Source organism: Metopolophium dirhodum, chromosome 2, assembly GCF_019925205.1.
Source record: "Metopolophium dirhodum isolate CAU chromosome 2, ASM1992520v1, whole genome shotgun sequence".
Lineage (NCBI taxonomy): Eukaryota > Metazoa > Arthropoda > Insecta > Hemiptera > Aphididae > Metopolophium > Metopolophium dirhodum.
Genome location: NC_083561.1, coordinates 16,806,910 through 16,831,445, shown reverse-complemented (window position 1 = coordinate 16,831,445; position 24,536 = coordinate 16,806,910). Strand labels below are relative to the sequence as shown.

General features: G+C 27.8%; 2 protein-coding genes across 9 annotated transcripts in view; both read right to left on the bottom strand.

Moving 5' to 3' along the window:
* Positions 1-1,942: 1,942 nt before the first annotated feature.
* On the bottom strand, positions 1,943-11,511 carry LOC132939245 (BTB/POZ domain-containing protein 9). 4 transcript variants are annotated; one of them, XM_061006322.1, is made up of 12 exons: positions 10,922-11,511; positions 10,284-10,491; positions 9,697-9,780; positions 6,841-6,970; positions 6,529-6,759; positions 6,192-6,468; positions 5,889-6,105; positions 5,583-5,821; positions 4,633-4,822; positions 4,229-4,415; positions 4,047-4,151; positions 1,943-2,398 (listed from the first exon to the last, which is right to left on the bottom strand). In XM_061006322.1, exons 2-12 carry the CDS (start codon positions 10,451-10,453, stop codon positions 2,303-2,305), a joined length of 1,926 nt encoding a protein of 641 aa, XP_060862305.1. In that variant the 5' UTR covers positions 10,454-10,491; positions 10,922-11,511; the 3' UTR covers positions 1,943-2,302. The 4 variants fall into 4 exon arrangements, with proteins under 4 accessions (XP_060862305.1, XP_060862304.1, XP_060862303.1 ...); XM_061006321.1 differs by having other exon boundaries at positions 10,284-10,494; positions 10,926-11,511; XM_061006320.1 differs by having other exon boundaries at positions 10,926-11,509.
* Positions 11,512-22,093: 10,582 nt separating this feature from the next.
* The window catches only part of LOC132939781 (uncharacterized), a 43,751-nt gene continuing 41,308 nt past the window's right edge, over positions 22,094-24,536 (bottom strand). For 3 of the 5 annotated variants that reach the window (XM_061007148.1, XM_061007147.1, XM_061007149.1), the window contains one exon: positions 22,094-22,921. In XM_061007148.1, the coding sequence (XP_060863131.1) occupies positions 22,546-22,921 (376 nt within the window). In that variant the 3' untranslated portion in view covers positions 22,094-22,545. The remainder of the gene's footprint in view (positions 22,922-24,536) is intronic. The other 2 variants (XM_061007151.1, XM_061007150.1) reach the window with 2 other exon arrangements.

Here is a 24,536-nt window from a genome sequence, read left to right as displayed (position 1 = left end):
TAGAAATTAAGAAAACAACTTGCGATTTTTGGTATACACCTTTTTTTAGTTCTATTGTTAATTAATTTTGATGCACAAATGATGTAGGTACGACCGCTTTTAAACGGTCAATGCGCAAATGATATAAAACCAAAAAATCGAACGATGCGCAACTGTCTTACAAAAAAGGTCCTTTTTTTTTATTTATATTAAGGCATTCCTAGCTAGAGTAGCTATCTAGGCCTATTTATAATATATACATACAATTTTCTTACTTACGTGATAAGTGGTAGGACATTTGATTCGGTCGTGGGGTCTTCCTCTCTTGAGACAGCGATTTTTTGGTGGGCTTTCGATTAAGTTGTAGTGGACGGCGCCATTTCGTAAGAGAATGAAAGAAACTGTTTGATAGATGGTTTATGTGTTAATAATTAGAAACATTACAAGTTTCTCGTCCAAATAATACATTAAATTATAAAAATTAAAACTTCATTAAAAGACGAAAATTCAAACATATTTTAACACATTTAATATTAATTACTATATGAAAAAGATATTTGTTTAACAAACTCGAACCTAGCTAAATGCCCACGAATGTGTTTTTGAATGTAGGTATTCTTTATTTCTTATTTGTCTTGAATTATTTATAATTATATATTAATAATAATAATATGGCGGGATATAACTGATATTAAGGGTTCTCAAAAAATATCTTAAACAATTTATTAATTTTTTTTGGCGAGATCGGAGTATAACTTATGGCGGAAAACGGTTATGGTGATAACGGGCGAGGGTCATTTTGGCAGAAAACGGTTACGCCTGTAAAATTACACAAAACAAAAGCAGCGATTGCCTCATACCATTAAAAAAAATGTTGTCGCTTCGCTCGAAAAATTATTTTTACAATTTCATAGATAGATATTACAAAAAAAATTTGTCATATTATAGTTACTCATTTTTTAATATCACGAATATTTGAAAAATATTATTTTAGCCTATACCCTATAGATACCTACTTAAAAATGCATACAGTTTTGAATTATAATACATAAAGGATACAAGGATCCTAATTCCTAATAACTAATAAATAATTTTTATTTACATTTTAAACAGTTAATCGTAGGCACATTTTATTAATAATGTCTAATGAGCGTTTGAAAAAAAATTGCTATCAATCAGAAGAAAAATAACAATTGTTATTAAACAATATTAGTTAATTTGTTGTAATTCAAATAATGTTAAATCATAGGTACCTACTTGAAACATTAAATATTCCACCAATACTTATACTATTGTTAATTATACACAATTATATTTATAAGTAAACTACCTAATACCTACACAATACACATACAATTTTCAAATTTGTTTAGTTTTTGTCTGGTGTTAAGAGTGGAAAATGTGTTACAAATTACAATGTTCATCATAAGTGACCAGTAAGCCAGTTTATCAATTTAAAAATATCAATGACATGTGCAGTTTTATTTGATAAGCGTTTGAAGTTTGATTTATCCCCTCGAAATCGTTTATATATCTATAGCTATATAATGATTTATTGTTGGGGGACGGAGTGGCCTAGCGGACTACGGCATCAGATTGAATCCTAGCCACAGGTGGGCAAGCAACTGTCTAGACGGGGAGACCACCATCCCCCAACCGGGCATAGCAGAAACTTACAGGTGCCCAAATAGAAATTCTGCCAAATAGGCGTCCGAATTAGGCCTTCGGGCCTACTCCCGGACATGCGCCATATGGAAAAAAAAAATATTGTTGTATTCAAAATTACTATACAGTAGAGAGGAACTAACCTAGCAAAATAATTGCTCCTGCTTTGAGAGTATTTAAAAAATTTGGTTAGCTATAATTATTGTGTCCAGCCCACATTGCCCACCATGGGTGGACTGCAAAACACAAGTACATCAAGCAAAATTAGACAAAAATAATTTTTTTTATGAGAACATCAAACAAAACATAATATTTTTAATTAAAATCCTTAGAAATAGTTATTTATTTTAAAAATAATACAATATACATACAAGTTTTTTCACAGAATATAAGAAAGTGCAGTGCAAGAATATAAAATAATTATTTTCAATAAATATATAGAATAGAAGATAACTGTTAACTTATAATTATTTTTAATAATATTTAAAAACAATTAACCATTTATAAAAATGGAAAATTTAAAATTACAAATAGTGAAAAATTAATAACTGTATAATTTATACGAAAAAAAAAAATAAATAACAATTTGATATAACATTCAGTCTATTGTGGAAAATACGCGAGGAACATTAGCGAATGATGTAGTAATATGGATGATTTAAACGGTCAGGCAGTCTGTTGCAGCTGTTGAAGTTTCTGCTGCTGTGGTTGGTGGCGTTTCCATTGACTCAGGCTCATCCGATTCGTTATTGTCCTAAATGCAAAAATTATCATATTTTTCATACATTTATCACTTATGACAGGTTTTATTGGGGTTTAATGTCTTACTCTATCATTTACTCTTAACAGTGGATTGTAATATTTTTATTTTTTTTATAAAAACATCAAGAAATTTTCCAGCTTAAATAATTTATCTACAGTAGGTATAATATAATGATCACTAATAGGTCAACATTTATTGACAATCTGATTTATTTAAATATAATATAACAGATAATCGGGCTAGTTTTTGACAAATTAAGCTGTCTTAGCATTGTTTTATTCGGTTCTAAGAATTTTGTCTGTAATATAATGTAGCAATCCACATTAAGAACAGTGATTACCGTACATAGTTTATATTTAAGTAGTTTAAATTACAGCTACATTGGCAGGTTGTATATAAATTTTAAGTGTACACTGTACTCAAGCCCATATCTGAGGGGGGCCTGGACCCCCCGAAATGTCTTCAATATGTCTTATTTATAACCAAATATCAAATCTAAATTCAATAAAATTACAATAAACATGTTTAGGAACCCTCCCCCCGAAAAAATTTCTGGATACGGCCTTGCATATATTACCTGAATCCATTAAAAATAGGAGGATAAATTTCATAAGACATACGGTTATTGGATTTTTATGACAAATGAAAGCAGCTGCATGACATAGATTATAGATTTAAACAGTATGTATACAATAATTACAACACAACTCAAAATAGGCACACAAGGTTTAGCAATCAATATACATTGTGTACAAATCAGTCTTGTATATAACCCCATTCTGTGGGATCCATATACGACAACTAATTCCTCACATATAAAGCAAGTCCAGAGGCGCTTCTTATCATCTGCTGCCAATATTTAAAAAATTGAGCATACTAAGCATGATTACCTTCCTCTTTTTAATAAGCTTGGACTGATTTCCTTGGTAGATAGAGGTATGAGATCAAATCTAGAATTTTGAGTAAGTTAATTTGTGGTCATATTGATGCTCTTTCTTTAATCTCCCAAGTTAACTTTAGTTTCTTCTCATTTTTCTAGATCACATTATCTTTTAGTAATTCCTTCCCATCATACTAAACTATGGTAAGAATAATTCAATTGATCGAATAATGCATTTGGCCAATGAGCACCCTACCTTATTTAGTCTATAATTATATTATCTTTGATATGTGTTTTGTTAATTATTAATTACATTATGTCTTCAAAATGTTGTATTCTTTAAGGCATATAAACTGTTAATTTTAATTACTTCCTGTTGTCATATATTGTATTCTTTAATTATATGTTAAATGAAATTGGACCTTTGGGCTTTGTGCCTATTATATAAATAAGTAATAAATGATAATAACATTATTTAATATTTATAATGCATTATACATACACGCCATTTTCTTAAAACATACATGCTGTACACTTTTTATAATAAATCAATCATTTATATATACGTTAATCATAATTTTAAAAACATTTTGAAATTGTGCACTATTTTTCTAAAGATCCACAAGCAAATACTGCATACACATAAATAACCACAGTTTTTCCAAGGGATATTGGATCAATAATCAAACTTTGTTTTTGTTATAATAAATAGATAATATTGTACCTAAACTCATAATACTAGGTAGTATTTTTACTTACTAATTTTTTTGTTACTTGTAAATTTGAAATTTCCTGTTCGACTTCAACTGTATTTAAGTCTAATGGAACTTGAGCCGGTGCCTCTAGATGAACACAGTGAAAAACCTATGAGGAAAAAATTGGCCATTCAAATATTTAGAAATATGAGCGTTATTTGTATATTTCTACTAGACCTGGCCTACCTCATTTGCCGAATTATAAGTACCAGTTATACGAATAAATACAACGGGCCGAGAGTTGAACTGCAAAAGTTGCCAAGATCGAACAAGCTCTTTTGATTTGTCAACAATCAATTCCCAATCCCACATGTTAACAGAAACTTCAACGTAATAACTATAATAGCGGTCGTCACAATCCCAAAGTAGCATTCTGTAATAGTCATTAAATCATTAATTTAATAAAAATGTAATTAACTTAATAATGTTCCTTTGGAAACATCAACAACCAAAACTTTTAGTGTATGTTGCTGATACGCAAATGGATTTAATTTAGCTCTCAACTATAAGTAAGTTAGCAATGACTTTAAGCTAAACTCAAAAAATAGTTGAAGCATTTAACTGTTAAATAAATAATGATAACTACCTACCTCATTGAACTAAGCATATATGGTTGACCAAGTTGTACAAGTATACATCCAGAACCCAATTGATGGCATGTGTAACCGCAATCCCAGTCATAATCTTTACAGTTACCATCCAATAGTGAATTTCGACAACGACTAACTCCATCAATCACAATAGCATTCATGGCCATTGTAGCAACATTATATTTTGGCACTAGAATAGTAGAATTTAATAAACCTAATTAGAATATGCATAATACTTCAAACTAACTTATAAAGTGTGTTTAATTATCACATTTTTAGGATTTTTAATAAATTATATTTGAAGAATCAATACAAATTTTAAACACATATAATATATATAATGTTTAAAAGGGTTTAATTAATATTTCTAATTTGGGAACTATTGTCTTAAAAGGGTATTATAACAATAACAAATTTCTGTAATACACATGTGAAAAACAGTAAAAACAACTATGTAACTGTTCATTATTTATAATAATTATAATTAACTCTGTTGAAATCTAAACATTAAAAAATGTTACAGCTATTTCTTAGTATGAGATCTATTGAGTCTAAGATGGTCTTTTTTGTAACTGTTATTAATTTAATGTCAGAAGGCTGGCTTACTTAAATGCTTGAAAGTTATTCACAAATGTTTACCTACATTAAAATATCACACTATCCAATTTTGTGATGAAATCATTAACAACTCTTAATATTGGCTTAAGTTTTTATTATCATATTACACTGTATTACTTAAAAATATTTTTCTGTTAAAATAATTTATTCAACATAAATATTTTTCTGTTATAATAATTTATTCAACATTGAATCCTAAAAAATTGTCTTACAAAACTTTCTATAAAATAATAATAGATTGTACATGTCTAGTATTATTGTGTAAAAATCTAATGATAATTAACAATAATATGATGTAAGTATTTTTATTCTATACATTAAAATACACATACCTACTAATCCTTTTTCAATATCTACTAAATGCATTTCTTCGGAATTGTACATTATTTCCATTGAAACTGTATGGAAACATTTATTAACAGTGTTATTGGTACCCACTATACGAATGTATTGCACTACCCGAGGATGTATCCACAAACGTTGTGTTGATCGACAATAATAATTTGAATGATCAATAGCACGCACCCAATCATGCTGATCCATTGACACTTCGATGTAATAAGAATAGGACCTAAATTACAAACAACATGTAAATAAATAATGTATTTACCATTTGAAAAAAAAATTAATTCCTTTACCTAAGATCCTTATCCCATAGTTGCATTTTTATATAGTTAATGATTGAAGGATGACCTAGCTTTATCATAATACCGCTGTCGCTTTCATTAATTAAATGTCTAGTACAGCCTCGCTCATGATCATGACCACTAGAATCAGATTCTAATAACGCTGAACGCATTTCTCCTTGCATTACCTGAGCGCCTTGTGAAGGATGAGCAATATTTAAATTAGGTTCTAAAACAAAATAAAAAGTTTATTAAATTATTACACAAAAATAACAAAATTAGTGTCAACTTAAAAAGTAAACAAAATTTGCATACTTAGCTGTCCTCTAAATTTGAGTTTATGCGAAGGTAATGTATTTCGTAGTTGTATGGCATCCAAAATATTGTCAGAACTTACAAGTTGTGATTCCCTCACAACAGAAAGCAATTCATCCAGACTCATCAAGGGATATCTGACAGCAGACAAAACTTTAATTTTAACCTCAGGGTCTTCATCATCTTGATTTGCCTTAATCCAACGACAAACCGCACGAAATATATCCAATTCGTAAGCGTACAATGAATCTCTATTAAGTACTTCTTGAAGTGCTTCCTAAAATAAATTTTATAAACCAATTATCATATAGAAAAATAGTTATTTTTTATAACTTACGGAAGAAAGAGATAAAAAAGCTTCAGATTGAAGTACTTCCAATGCATGGTAGTCAGTAAAATTCAACGCTTCAGTAACTAACTCTTTATGCTGATATAAACGTGCTGCAGCAAACATGGAGCACACATTATAAACATTGATATTACTGCGTAAATACTTGCACAGCGATAGTTCCAAATTGGTGAAACCAAATAAATTGGAAAGACTAAATATTTCTAAAATTACTTCATCCTAAAACATAATAATTAACTAATAACTAATATTCACAAAATGTTGCACAATTTTATTTTATTTGAATTTATTCAAATTCACCTTTAATATACTTAAGTTCATGCGTCCCGAGTAAATGTACTCAAGAAGTTTTTTGAATGAATTTACCGAAGCTTCGGTGATTTCCACTTCTGCTTGATGAGATTCTTTGAGACCACCATACAGCAACGCTCTGTAAATTAAACAAACAATTAATGAAAATATTCAAAACAAAATTCATAAGTTTGGCTACAAACATTATTTCAATATAATTAATTTAAGTACTAAGAATAATAATAAAAAAAATTAAATATATTAATTATAAACGTTGTTATTTTAAATCAAAATATATATTTACTTTCCCATACTATAGCATAACATGATACATTTATAAACACCACAAGAATTAAAAATATATTTAACAAACCTATATATTAAGGTAAACTACCTATGTAATATTATTATTATTATTTAATAATTTAGTATAGCCACAAAATACTGAAATATTATATAATTAATATTAAATTAAATAGCCGGCAATATAAATGTTTGATAAACAATCGTCGAATAAAAGCTGATAACTTTAAAACATATGTCTACAAAGGGTAAAATTATTGATCATTTTTATGTTTAATACTATATGAAGTGTTTTTATAACAAAATAAGGTATATGATCTGTTATATAATTTGTTTTGTCACACTTGACAAATAATATTATTGAATGATATTTTATTGTGTACAAAATATTATTAGTTGCATTTTACAAGATTAAGTGCAAACATTTTGAAGAAGGTCCAATAGATATTTGGCTAAAAGTCAACATTTCAAGGCATATTTGCAAGTATGATACTATGATCTTATAGCTGCAGTTTCTTTATAACTTATCTGAAATTTAATTAAATAAGGATTATTATGAATTCAAGTTTCAGATATAATGGAATAACTTATGAGGAAACTAATATACACTTAGTTAAAAAAAATATATAGATATATATACATACAATTTTCAAGGTCTTTGATTTAAAAAAGCATTTTTATCAACATATTAAAAAAAAACTAAAAAAGTAAAAATTTCAAATGTTTATTTATTTGTAAATAACAACAAAATAATATAATTGACTGTCTCGATAACTGGTATTGCCTAAATATGTATGTTTTCATAATTTTTTTTTGAATAATAATGGGAATTCCCTACTTTTTACGGACCCTAACCTTGTAAAATTATTAAATTCATTGCCCAGCTAAGAAAGATATAGACTCAGCAAGGCCAGAGAGTTAAACCAGTCGCAGTTGTACAATGCAGAAAAATGGCAGGAAGAGTGGCTGGGAAATACAGCATTACATAAAAATTTGATAAAGGATCCCACACAAAGAGTTAAAGGGTTCAAACTTCCACGGAGAGAATGGGTAATTAAGAACTGGACACGAAAGATGTGGACATATGATAATCAAGTGGAAATTAAAGGACAGCCCAGAATGTGATTGTGGAAATGACAGCCAGACTATGAGACATATTACAGACGAATGCCCGAATAGAAGGTTGGAATTGGGGATTAATGGGATTAATGAAGTTACGAAGGAAGCATTTGAATGAATAAGGGCCTTGGACATAGAATTCTAGATTTTACCAAATACTATATAATGAACTGTTATTAATATCACTTGTAAATATCATTTAATTTTATTTATTGTATTTTAAATGTTACTGTGTTATTGTTGCCATACAAATAAAAAAAAGCTAAGAATCTAAAAGAATCTCAAGCTAGAAATCAGATAAGCAATAGAATAGATAGTAACATTGGTTATAAATATAATAGATAGCTCACTGGCCGGTTTTTTGGTTTGAAAAATAATTACTCCCAGTAGATGGCGGGATGAAAAAACTACTAGCGATTACAACGGTACTACAGTACTGCCCATTATTAACCAAGCACTCGCTATCTTAAGCTGGGTTCACACTACACCGTGTCATGTAATTTCATGTTTTTATGTTTATACCAAAATGCAATACCAATGATATGAATATTGTATCTGATGATAACATAATATAATTTTTTTTTAGCTATCACTTTTCCGCACTCACCTAAATGTAACCACATGGTCAAAAGTTGAATATATTCAACTATTCGGTACCGTTTGGCAACTGTGATTATTTTACACGACACCACGGTGTAGTGTGAACTCGGCTTTAGTCTGTGCTAAAGACAACAATTTGAAACAGTTATATTATATATACTCTTACTCTAATATTTACACTCCAGAAAATCATATCTTAAATAGAAAAATAATTGAACAACAAAGTATTAATAAATACAATTATTCAGTAACCAATAATTGTGTTGAAAAAATTAACATTATTAATTTTTATTTAATATTAAACAAAAATTATAATTGAGTTCAAAGTATATAGAATTACGTAGGTATCCAATAGATCAAAAATATTTGATTGATTATAATAATCAATAGATAATATAAAATCTTCATGCATTACAGTAAATGTTAATAACACAAATTAGTGATATTATAACATTTTGTTTTAATAATGAATTAGTTTATCTTGTGAAGATGGAACTTTAGAACAAAAAAATAACAATATAAAAGACACAATTGACAATAACTGGGAGGGTAAAAATTACAAATCCATTAAATAAAATTCCTACAAATACTATAGACTTCTTAACTCATTATTTTTAAATTAAATATTTGCATTATGATTTATGGTTGTATTTTATGTTTAGTGTATAAAAATGTATTGTTGTTTTCCTTAAATACAGAATTATGAATTCAAGGTTATCAAGTAACAACTTATTATTTAAAAATAATATTTATTTTTTTCAATGCATAAATTAATAGTGAAATGTGTTAAACATATTATTTATTACTTTATAACATTTCAGTAAAATACAAAGATTATATTACCTAAAATAATCGCTTCTAGAAGCCAACACCACTCTGTGAGCATGGAAACGTTCACCATTCACTATCAACACAACATCAGAAAACCTATAAACCAACAGAACAAAAAATTTAAATTGAAAATCTACCTAATTAAATATGAATTATTTTTAATTTCTTATAAAATATATTTATTAAGTATATCATCATTATACCCTATTAAATGTATGTACTTAAATAAAAACTATATTTTAAGCAAACAAATAAAATTAAGAATATTAAATTAACTAAATTGTAAAATATAACTGATGGTAGGTACCTACTACTTATCATCTTTAAATCATATAATGATTTCTTTAAAATTATCAGTCTTATTTTTTTCTTTACCTGTGTTTTTTAACAAACTGCAAAATATAAGTAGGCACCTACCCAAGTATTTATAAAATTATTAGAATATTTTTAGTAAATGGATAAATGCGACAATGCCAAATATATTTAAAAATGTAGATATTCATAAGTCATATTTAAACATGAACCACATTTGACTATTAATAATTGATACATTTGGCGTGAAAATAGTATCTAAATTATAACAAAATTTACTTATTTACCTGTCATTGAGATAAAGAGTACCGATGTCATTGGCTAAAAAATGAGCATGATCGATTTGCTCGTAGCTGTGTTGTTTTTCAATTGACGTAGGCGATTTAGTTTCAACTGGACTATGATTTCCACCATTGCTGGTGTCGACCGCACCATCTGCCAAATGTTGACCGCTCATCGCACCACTGCGGTGGGTGTAGAACACGGGTCCGTATGCTGCTGAAACAAATGTGTATTATAGCATATACTTATGAGGGCAAGAGTGGATACAATAATAAAAAAAAAAGCCAGGTCTATATCATCATTATTATTATTAGGTAAACGACACATTCGAGTCGGTCAGTACTGGGCCACAGTCGACCAAACATAACAGACGTACTCATCTCCTCCTAGTCATAGACAAGTATAGCTCAGACTGCTCAGAGTTTAGTTCCAAGTGACGTCGGCGGTGGATATGGTGATTTTTTCGTTGTTGTCTGACCAACGACCGGACTACAAATGTGCACTGTGGTAAGCCACATAGAGTGTCTGCGCGAAGGAGCCACGACCAGACGAGCCACCGCCGACATTTTATATTAACCGCAATTGCAGTAATCGATACGCGTAATTAAAATAATATTATAATAAAACTAGGTATTGTTATTACCTACCTTCGAATTCCAGTGGGCAGAGTGTAATTTTTGTTTCGTAGATTAGATAAAAATTAATATTATAATAGTATGCGTTATAAAACCACCGACGCCGTTGAATGGCGCAAAACGATCGGAATTGTGCGTGTGTAATTTGTATGTGTACTATCTTTTATAGATAACTACATATAGGTGTTGGGTACATGGGTTCGACGCTTCGACGGTAGTAATATAGTAATAATTGCTATAGTACACTACAAATAACAATAGGCGTGTTTTGATGCAGTAGTAACAGCGAGTAAACTGTTTATTGAATAAAATATAATATGTAACACTGATCCGCGTTTTAATGACGATGTTATGAATGCGTCGAATGTCTATAGATGTCTCGATATCACAAAACAATAATATTAATGGTGATAACGCGACGGCGTGGTGGGCGTGTAGTCAGTGTAAGTTGATCTGTAGAACAAAAGAGAAAACCGTGCGAGTGTCGAACCCGGTCGAAGGGCAAAAGTCGAAAATATTATTATGCATATGTCCTAATGTCATATTATTATTGTCAACTGCGCACACTGATAAACGTTATACGTATTATAAAAATTGTCATTCACAATATTTACAAATTACATAACAATAATATGCAAATGTCAAATGATGAATTCAACAATTTTTTTTTTTTTTTGTACACATTAATAATATAGTTATTGCTTATGTGTGACAGCGCCGTACGCACTACGAATTACTGCGCCAACCTTTCCATTTTCGGCGAGTGTCGCAGAGAGCAGACGCGGTTCGCGGAAATTTTTTGTGTATTTTTTTGTTAATTCTGTACAGTACAGGTACATACTACATAAGTATATTTACGCGACGCAGAGTGCGCGCATTAACCGCGGTAACCTTGGTATCGTCCCTTCCGCGGCAAGACAGTCGTGGCAAGTGGCGACGCCAGCAATATAATAAAACACAATGATAATGATAATAATAATATTGTGATACAAAATACAAATATCTGAAATATCATTATCTATTTATATATATATATATATATATATATATTAATATATTAATAAAAGGGAATATGTTTGTGTATGCAGGGGTGTAATTAAGGGTGGAGGGGTGAGGGGGATAGATGTCCCTCAGAGCCTTTATAACTGATATGAGTATAAAGTATAAACCATAATTATTCAATAGGTCGATAGGATACCATAATAGCCCATGCCCCATAGGTACTATAGATTCTTTCAATAATAAATTATGTACAATATTTTTTTTTTTTTAATAAGAAAAAAAAAATTAAACGCTTATAAAGAAATCATTGTATTAGTTTTTCTTGTTTTTCTTGTTTTTTTTATAAAAAGTAAAAACTATAATATTATGTTTATTTAACATTGGTTTTCCCAGAGATTTAAGAGATAGGTAACTATAGATGAAATAAATAATAGATAAAAATATGCAATGTTGTAACGAATGCAGTTTAGCTCCAAAGCGATTTTTGTGTTTTTTTTCTCAAAATGTGTGTCTTGCATGCTTAGTATGATGATGCTTTAAAAAAAGTCGGTAAAATTATCTTTGGAATTCCAAAATTAAGTTATGGTTAAAAATACTTAAAAATCTTGTTAAAGTTTTAAAAACCAAAAATAACATTTTAGATTCTGAGTGGAACGATGAATGTATTGATTTTACACTGATATGTGTTTTTTTATTTAATTTTAATTTTTTTTTTTTTGTGTATGTCATCACCTTTTAGGACAGTATAAGTATTTAGAGTTTCTTCAACAGCATCTTTTCTGATAGGAAAATGAATCTAGTGGGTACTTTCAAAAGTAAAACTTTTCCAGTAGTTTTCAAAAGCGCCGTGAAAAACAAAAAAAAAATTAAGGAAAAACGGGAATTTTTAAGATAAATCGATTTTGGTTTTTGGTGTAACTCTAAAACAAATGACCGTAGGTACATGAAATGTTGACTGAATGTTTATACTAGCATTTTCTATACACCATAACATTTTCCAAATATTTTTACTTATTTTGAGCTATTTACGGACATTTTCAGTTTCCATTTTTTTTGGTTTTTCTATAAATATCAATACAATTTTATTTGTTGGTTAAAAAAATTAAAAACCTATAGGTATTCACAATTTTTTTTATAAGCATTTAAAGTTCAAATTTTGACAAAATACGTAAAAATGACGAAAATTTGCAAATTATTTTGAGTAATTTTCTTTTTAAATCTAAGATTTGAAAATGTAAAACAAGATCCTCATAAGTTTGTCTACCTTTATCAAAAAAAAAAATCTTTACAAGAAACTAAGAAAGTCAAATTAAATTTTTACGAGCGTTTGAATTTCATATTTTTACAAAATTTTATATTCATTTACATGTTGTAATTAAAAAACGAATGACTGTAGATACTTGAAAATTTCATTGAATGTTTATATTAGCCTTTTTAATAATTTGACACTTTTTGAGCTGTTTACGGACATTGTCAGTTTTCAATTATTTTAGTTTTTTTTCCTATAAATATATCAATAAAATTTTATTTGATGGGTAAAAAAGCTTGAAAATGTAATGCAAAGCTCCTGATATACTATGACAATAGCAGTTGAAAAATATTAAAAATACATAGGCACAATTTTTTTTAAGCATTTTAAGTTCGAATTTCGACAAAATTTATCAAATTTAAAATTTAATAATTATTTTGTAGTTAAAAAAATTATAAAATGTTCAACAATTATATCTAAGGATTGAAAATTTAAAACAATGTTCCACGTAAATAGGTTATATATAAATTACTTTATTCACAATAATATCACCAAATATATACTAACTAATATCATAGGCTGACTGACCGTCTTCGCTCAGAATCGTTTTTCTTATACAATGATATTATATCATTGAATTCAAATTTAACACCATCCATTACAGTGACCCGCTTGTAACCTACGGTACAGCAGAGCGACACCCACTTTCCCACTTTTTTTTATATATTGTTTTTTATTTGAGGTTTTTTTTTCTTAACAATTTGGTGTAATCGGACATTCAGACCTATTGTACTTACTTAATATTTTATTGTTAATAAAGTAATTTTATAAATAAAAAACCACCGAAGGTGGAAATTTGCAAACTCGTGAACTTCAAAAGTGAAGGTATAACTTTGAAACTAAGTCCGACTGACAAATACTCTGATTACATCACTTCTTAACCCGTTGAAATACAAAGGTTTCCAAAAAAAATTTTTTTTTAATCTAACCACATTTATGCCACAAAATATAGTACTAGTAGACACTTATTTCTTACATTTTAAGAAATACCTAACTTTTTTTGTGGGGGAAATATGTTGCCCCGGAGCGAAAATTGTTCAAATATACAGCACTGCTTCGGGAAAACTTGATGACAATAAGTGGTTTTTTTATTTCAATAAATCAGCTGGGTCGCGTATTTATATGGCTGAAATTCTATTAAATTAATTTTTATAATTTTTATAATATTGTTCTAATTGTATACGAGTTAATGAGATAAATGTTTCATTTATGTCTTTTCTGTAATTTTTAACTAATTTTATAAGTTCTAAAATCAGATAGACTTGATTACTTCATTTATTGCAATATTGAAAAAGTTAAAGACCTAATATTATTATTTATTACAGCTACCTACTAAAGCGCAGGATTATCTGATTTAATATGATATCGAGTGTACAATTCAATATATATAGTTAGGACTTAGGCGCCTACTTAATTTAAAACGACATTATAATGTATTTACTATCTATGTTCATTATTCCTATATAATATTAACAAGGAGGGCAATATTTTTCTTAATTGGAAGCACTTTAAAGAACCAATGGGATATAGACTTGTGAGAAATTTATATTAACAAATTTCATTGTCTTGTACTTTTGTATTTCATAAATTTTGTATGTTAAAATATATTTTTCTAGGTTAATATTGATTTCAAGAAAATGTATCCTAACTGCAATTTCATTGAAATTTTATAATACTTATACATTTTTAAATTTTATCTCACTGATGTGTTGGATGAATATTATTTTACTGTTAATAAAATGTTTTAATAACTACTATTGTTGTATAAATTGTTATTTAAATACTTAGGCTGTTATTTGACTACGTTTATGTGGTTTTAATATTATTTACTCCTAATATCCAATCTACTTAAATTACCTACTTATTTTTTAGTTTTGGACATTTAAATTTTATTTCGTACTTTTCCTATCAGAAATTCCTATCATACTTTTCTTACAATAGCATTAATTTGGATTCTTTATACCTAAGGTAATACCTACCAAATAATGGTATTTCATTCTTGTTATAATAATATTAAAAATCTATATTTAACTCAGATTAAAAGTATGCCAAAGTTAGGTACAAACCTATATTGAGATTGACTATGCATCTAAATCTCTTGTAAATAGTTTATTTTAAATCACGATTATTAAATAATTCTTAAAGAATTTCAACTGCTAAATTCATACTTTGCATGCGATACCTACCAATATAGGGAACTTATGGTTCAAATTTCAAGTTATAAAAGTTAGTTATAAGGAAAAAATATTTAGCTCTTGTAAATTAAACCTATACCAATTATTTCAATTAAAAGTATTAATGCATATTTTACTATAAACGAACCAAAATTGATGATTTGACTGTCAACATTTTCAGAAAAAAAAGCTTTACCGGAATCCATTAAAAATATAGTGGTTACCATTTGAAAAAATTAAGTTGATTTTGCTATTGGTACACCTGCGTGTTTAAAAATATTGAAATTGTTATAAAAAAATTGCCTATTAAAAATAAAGAAACACTCCTTTTTTTTGTTTTAACGAAATTCTTTGTTATCGATCCATAATCATTGTTAAAAAACCCCGCGTACAATGACATAAGATACGCCCAATATAGGGTATATAGGGTACTGTTTAAGAGTTCCTATCGACTATCTGATATAGGAACGGATAAATAGATAGGTACAACTGGCTGTATGTTAGGTTTACCTAACACCTGACGGCTGACTATATCCATGGGGTGAACAAATTAAATAATACCATACAAGGTTATAAACAAAGTTTATTTTATACGTTCGAACTAAATTATATTTATATGTGATAGAAATTGTTTAAGTATCAAATTCAAATTTTTTATCGTCTGTATTTGTTGCATGAATTACTCTGTCATTCATTCAGAACTTTCAAATCTATATAATATATATGGGTATATAGGCTATAAAGTATATATCAATAGGAACCTATACTGACCATATTCTAATAAAAAGAAGATTAATAGTTAATACTTAATACTATTTAGTCAGATATATCTATAAATATAGGCGATAGTAACTGTATATGCAAGTTACCAATACAAATTCCCGATATTAAATTACTATAATATGAGCTCATCTGATAAATAAAATTATTTATTGTCTCATATTTCCCTTTAAGAGTACTGAGTACCTACTGGCTACTATACCTACCTATACCTAACATTTTGCTATTAACATGCATGCCATGTTCTCTTATTACATTTTGTTTTTGACGTATCACTCTCTCATCATTTATTTTATGTTTAATGTTAGTTTTCAGGATATACACTGCAGGTATACTATAATAGTTTGAAATACAAAAAACAATATACCTATACCTATAACCTATTATTTATTAATTATATAGAGTCTAACTATACAATATTAAAATCTCACAAGTAATAATTTAATTTAATTGTATATAATTTAACGCCAGAGTAAATCCACAATATACATATTATGTATGGGGTTGAATAAGCTAGGTACACATTTAAATTAAAATTTTACAATTGAAATAACCAGTAAGGCTTTTTAAATTTGGTCGATAAAAGCGATCTCCCTCCCGCCCGTCACGGACTCCCACTGACTTTTTCTCAAATCATATTTGATGTGGTTTTATGTTCTTTCTACATTTAGTTGATAAATAAAAACATTTTTTTCTTTTTTTTATAAGAAAATATTTGAGAATTTGGGTCACATTTCTATGCGAGCTTATTATACACTACACAGCTATAGCCTATAGGTACTTACTACTTATACAGGATTGGTACTAGCTGATTACTATTAATTATTATTACTATAACTGCTGATGGATCAGTGGATTAGTAGAATGCGGGGTTTGAGTAGATTGTACAAATTGTTCAACTATATACACTTCATCGATGCAAAAATGCACTGTGGAACGTTGTTCAACGTGTTGTGCGCTATCTATTGACAAACTGAATTTAATCACAACCACAGTAATTGTATAGCAAGGTGTATTGATCAATACACCTTGTATTGTTAAATTGTAGCTTATAATAATATGGTCGTCTTTAACACATTTAATGGATAAAAAACTTGAGCTGACATAAAAAATGAATATATTATTAGCTATAGCCTATAGGTTACACTAAACGTGTGAGAAATGTTCCCAATATTATTATTTGGTAATTAGTTGAACCTAAATGTACCTATATAGTAAGTAAAAACAACCAGCAAACTAAGAATAATATTGTTCTTACTATAGTTATTTTCGTTAAACTTATCAACAGAGGAGGATTTATATTTTTTTTACGGCTATAGGCACTAAAAAATTGCCGCCAATAGGTAAACAAGTTATATAATACCCCCTCTAAAATACTCCAAACATTTAATATAATATACAATAATAGTAGGTACGTAAATCTATTTGAACTTTTAGACTATTTTTTCTCGCTTTTAGTTAGGTATTGATTAATAATTGGTCTACTTTGGAAAAATTTCATTCAACGTCCGCCATATTTTAATGAAAACCTACAATGATAATATTTATGAATAATGAACAATTCAATCATAATTAATAAAAGTAAGACAAAATTAAAATCATTGTTTAGAACATTAAATACAAAATTACAATTTACAAAATTTTTTATAATAGGTACTTACATACTTTTTTTTATAATAATAGGCATACAAAACTGTGTTATACCTAATAAATATTTCTATAATATAACAGTTCTTAACATAGGTAACTATTTTAATTTTAGAAGTTGACGTCTTGCTTTTAAAATATTTTCTTAGTACCTACTTATAGCACTTATACCTACTACCTAGAGCACCTAGGTACTCTCTTGTTGATTTGTAAAATATACACTGACACACCACACTCATCACGATCTCTCAAACACAGATCGGAAAATGAAAAACATTATAATAATTAATAATTATTATTACCAACTAAAGTTTTAGATTATTGTTATTGTTACCCTACGAACAAGACAGTTCCAATACATTTTGTGATAAATTATCAAATAATATTTAATCAATTTACTCGATTTTTTTTCCAATTTCTTGAAAATTCATATTAAACTAACTGATCCCGTGTACTTCGTTGCCCGTGAAATGTATCAACTCTATATGACTCAAACATTGTTCAATTCGTTATTTAATATTCGGTGTATGGTGTTCAAAATGTATCTTAACTTTTCCGTTGCCCGAAATAAAAATTCTGATTCGCAGCAGTACATAATTAGGTAGGCAATCCACCTGTGGTAGATTGCGGACCCCGCCGTGCTGTTTGTACGTAAGTGTATGATTTAACTCTAAAGTATCAAAGTTATACCAAGTTTGTCGTTTTTACTTAATTCTACCTACGATGGATGAATATAATAAATTTATACAAAATCCTATCCTAACCTAACCGTACCGATGAATAAAAAAAAACAAATTTAACCCTTTGTAAATTAACCTATCTTCTTCCCAGAGGTCTAATCTACCCAGGAACATTAATTTATATATATATTTAACTATATAAATACAGAGACTATAACGATACAGACTAAACTCTGGGACTACTTATCAGATCTTCTTGTATATTATATTATATATATATGTATATTGACAAAAAATAATAATACAAATCAACAAACATACCCGATTAACCAATAGCAACCTAAACTTTCCTTTCATATAAACCTTCTCCGTAAAATACTCTTTCGTTTAAAAAAAAAATCAAGAAGATCTGATAAGTAGTTCCAGAATTCAGCCTGTACAGAGATTTTCATTTCACGTTTTTATAGTTTGATATTATATTTAAAAAGTAAAGCAAATAGTTTTTTTTATTATTATTATTATTAAAAACCCATGGCAACCATTTATAAACAAAAATTTCCATCTGAAATCTCAAAGTTCCCGTTTTAGCACCTCTCGGGGTGTTTCCTCTCCCTTTTAAAATTAGCCTATCTTTTAAGTTCGGCCAAATTACACACATTGTAAAAATTTCATCAAGATCGGTCCAATATAGTTTCGGAGTTTATTTCGGACAAAGACGTGACACGGGATTTTTATATATAATAGATATAGAATAGGTAATATGTGAAATAATTGTGAAAAATGCACTTTATACGGAAAAAAAATAGCTAAAAAAGTAATAATACCTACTCATTTATAATATTAATAAAAATCAGTGGGGTGAGGGGGTGCTGAATTAGAGCTTTGGGGTGCTAAAGCACTCCCAGGCACCCCCCTATAGTTGCACCTATGTGGCCCCTAAACGTAATTCTTACTTTTAAATTTGGTGAAAGGTCACTAGGTACAAAAATAGCAGAGCTAAATGGAATGGTCTTAGTATATTATACGCATAGATATATCTATGAATATACGTAAGAAAAATCAGGATGAGGTATGTCCATTGTCCACTAAAGTCTTTAACAACTTATAATTGCACTTGTAACTACAATAAATAGGTAAAATTAAAATATCTGAATAAATATTGGGTAGGTATCTATTTCATATTTTAATACTTGGAAAGTTGCTATGAATATGTGCAATCATAATAATAATTAACAGACATCTGTGAACATTAAATCCAAATTGATGAAACATGGTATATACCTATGTTGAATTGAAGAATATAAAAAAAAAATCTAGAAATACGCCAGAAAGCAGTTTTTTGATACTTGTTGGCTGTTGCAAGATTTGTCGTACAATGTCAATGTTTTTATAACTGCACTTATATTTTTTTGGAAATTGAGTATTGTCCCCTACTTTTGAAGTAGAACCTTGCCGCTCCATTGAGGCTGATTTGTGGTATGAAATTGATACATAAAACCATTTTTGGTATCTACTGGATATTGTGTTTTTAATTTGTTTTTAAACAAAAAAAAAATGGCAAATCTATATTTTTATTTTTTTCACGATGCAACTTGTAGTTTCTACATTCATAACTATTTTTATTTCTCTGTGAAATTTTAATATATAATCAAGGTGAATCAATCCATCTTGATTATATAACCACAGACTAAGATTAAATATAATAAGATAATACTTTCACATTTAAATATGATAAAAGTTCAATGAAAACGAGTGAAAAAGGCAAATGTAGATTGTAGATATTATGCCAGTTTGGAGTTTGGACAGCCTGGAGCAGGAAATAAAGAGACATTTATGAGGGATGAGTCGTAATGCAAATAGCATAATCTTCCATTTTGTCATATATAATTTTAAAATACTTTTTATACTTTACTACTTTAAATCATTTATCATCATTAATATATAAATAAATATATATAATTATTTATTACATTATTTTTCTAAACCTATTCACGTTATTTCAGGCGTCCCTCTGGGTGATCACCTTTAGCCAACTGTTTTTTTATTTATAAATTATATTTAATCGGTCATAAAACACTCCAATATTCTATTGTTTGCTGATGGTGCTAAAGTACTTAAAAAAGTAGATTCAATCTATGATTGCATACATTTACAAGAAGATTTAACAAATATAAATAATTTGTGTAATTTAAATGGACTGTTTTAATATCAGAAATGAGAAAATGCAAAGTATTAACATTTAATATTAAAAAATCTAGTATTAATGATTATAAACTAAATAACGTTTCTATAGAATCAGTTTATTCATTTGTCGACTTAGGTATTACTTTTGACTCTAAACTAGGTTTCAACAGTCATATTGAAAAAATAACAAATAAAGCATTCTTAAATTTAGGTTTCATATCGCGTACATGTTCAAATTTAACAAATACGATTCTTTGAGAATTTTATATTTTGCATTTGTGAGATCATAATGAAACCGGAGAAGTGCAGTGAAGATTTTCAGAACTTAAACTTCAATAGTTAATTCACTACAGAACATTAAAAAAAAATTAAAACAAATTTTATTGATGTTTTTCAGCTTTGCAGCTTTGTAGTGAATTAACGATTGAAGATAAAGTTCTGAAAATCTTCACTATACTTCTTCTAGCCAATGTAAATTTAACAAGACCCCGAACAACAAAATCTGTTCTCCAGTTTCGCTAAATGAAAATCTAGCAAAAAAGAGCTTTTTTTATCGGTGAAAAATTAAATAATTTTTTTAAAAAAAATTTAATTCCACATTTAGTATCTACTTGATAATCCCTTTTTAATGAGTTATCAACCAACTTTCTAGCTATCATAGTTTAGGAGAAAAGTTAAGAAATAGAAATTTTGGGACTGTTCATGGCGACGTTCTTATGGATTCAGTGGTTATACCGCTTGGGTGTGATATCAAATCTCTCTCATTAGTATTTTATATTAAAACTAGCTGAATTATCCACCTACTCATCATTACTGAGTTACATTTTTATTATTTTCCTATTTAACACAAATTCTTGAAGTTTTCAAAATTCAGAGTTTTTTCATTTCAATTACCATACTTACTTGATTAAACATCAAGAAAGTAAAAATATTAATTTTAATGCCATCCACAGTTTTTAATGTAAATACTAAATCTTTCACAATGTATTTATATGAAGATTATTTTGTAAATTGAGCTTTTTCCGTAAATAAAGAAATAATAATAATTACATTATTGTGGTATCAAAATAAAATTGTAAATTATTATAAGTACAATATTTATATACTTTATTAATTATTTGTGTATACAGTGGCATATAGTATATTATAGAAAATTTACAAATATTGTTGACTTGTTTATTTTTCACAGGATTTATAAATATTTCTTGTAGAAGCTGTTCACAACATTGGAGTTCAGCTTTGTTTTCCTGTATAATCGACAGCAGAGGAGATGGATCTGTGTGAACAATACTCCTCTGTTGTCATCGTTTATTGTAGTGCAAATTGAAATACAATACAAGGAATTGAGCTTGAATATTAATACATATTCATTGTTTTTAAAATGTAAAAGAACACAATAACACATTTAAAAAAATATTTGTACATGCTGTATAATTTATATTATCAAAATTAATTACATTGTTATAAACCATAAGAACCACATATTGTACTATACATTAAAACAATGATAACAGCATATTGAAATATAACATTTTAATACACATGGATTTTTACATACAAAACATAGATGTCAAAACAAATTCTAACCAATTAAGGATATCAAATTTAAATGACCCAAATAAAATATATTTTAAAAACTATGCTTTTAAAGCAGATAAATTGGAATGAACATATTAATAAATCAAATATCTATTTTTAAATAATAAATTTCAGTATTTTTTTACATTAATATAAGTAATTTTGTTACTTACAAACATATCATAATATTTACAATTTTAAATAACGTCAAACTGGTCTTAACATTTTAATGAGATTATAACATGTTTTTAATTTATTTATTTTGATATAATTTAATTTTATAGTCTTCTATGATTAAAATGATTATTACGTCTATGATGATTTATTCTCGGATTGGCATCTGGATAGTCATCTTCTTCATCATCATCAATATCATGGTTAGGATTAAGATGATGAATGTGATCAATGTCTTCACCTTCATCTTCACCTTCATCTTCACCTTCATCTTCACCTTCATCTTCATCTACAATTTCATCATACTCATCATTGTCATTATTGAATACTACATCATGATTGTTAGGCCTAAGTAATTGGAAGTTTTCGTTAGGATGGGCAACCCCTCTATGACGAGGATCATTAATATAAGGAATATTTCCATTATTGGCATGCATATTACGATGAAATTCATTAATTGGTTCATTGTCATAATCATGTCTAAAAATAAAATAATAAAATATTATATTATTAGTAATATTATAAATGTAAAAATGTAAAGTATAGCAAATTTTGTGTGGTTAGCATAAAATATTAGAGTGAATTAACATACCATCAAACTTTAAGATAAGAACATTACCTATGTGCTTACGTTGGCTTTTTTATAATATTTTAATTTTCATACAATGTACAAGCATTTTTAAACGGTAATAATTTACACGCTCATAACTTACATAAAAATTAAAATATCATAAAATAGTCAACGTTGGGACAAATGTAATGTTCATAACTTAAAATTTAATAATAGTAATATTATAATAGATTATCAAATTTACTCTAATATTAAAAGTAACAACACAGAGTTGCTTCTGCTAAACGTAAATTTTCTATGCTGCGCGTGGGTCAGAGAGAAAACAAATAATACGCCGCATCCTCTTAATAGTTATGGTTGACTAAATAAATGAATGAATAAATACTAAATTAAAATCAGTATATATATATCAGGAGCCTTGTGGTAAATTTTGATGGTTTTTGGCCCAACAAATAAAATTTTATTGATATTTGTAGACAAAAAATTAAAAAATCGAAATTTGATATTGTCTATAACAGCACAGAACAAGCCAAATATTTTGAAAATGTTATCAAGTATAGGAATTGATAAAATAAACATAATATGATATAAATTTAAAGTGTCCACAGTTATTCGTTTTTGAATAACAACAAAATAGGAAAATCACTACACGAGACATTGAGTGAATATCCAATGTTGCGCAAATTAAAACTTCTAGCGCTCATAAAAATTTAATTTGACTCTTATGGACATTTCTTAATTTATTTACAAAAGTAGATAATTTTAAAAGAAATCTTGCATTACATTTTATTTTAAAATCTTAGATTTAAAAAGAAAAGTTTTTATGAATTTCTAACTGAAAATAATAAATTTACACATTTTCATGGTTTATACGTATTTTCTCAAAATCAAACTTAAATTCCTATAAAAAAAAAATTGTCACAGAATTTTTAATATTTTTTCAGCTGTCATTGTAAAAATATATTTGGAACCTTGTATTAAATTTTCAAGCTTTTATTACCCGATAAATACCATTTTATTGACATTTATATAAATAAGACCTAAAAATATTGGAAACTGAAAATGTCTGTAAACAGTTAAAAAAAAATCATAATATTTTTAAAATTGTATAGAAAATGATAATATAAACATCCAGTAAACATTTCATGTATTTACAGTCATTTGTTTTAGAGTTAACACCAAAAACCAAAATCGATTTTGCGTAAGAATTAATGTTTTTCTTTAAGTTTTCTTTTCTTCCCCCCTGCACTTTCGAAAACTATTAGGATTTTTTTTTATTTTTGCCCCCTTAAAGTACCAATTCACTTTCCATCAGAAAATACTGTTGAAGAAAATCTAAGCATTTTTGTTGTCTTAAATGGTAATTACACACACAAAAAAAAAATGGGCAAGTGGATGTCGCTCTGCTGTACAGTAGGTGGGAAAGTGGGTGTCGCTCTACAATACAGTAGATTACAAGTGGGTCACTGTATAATGGGTGGTATTAAATTTGAATTCAATGATATAATATCATTGTATAAGAAA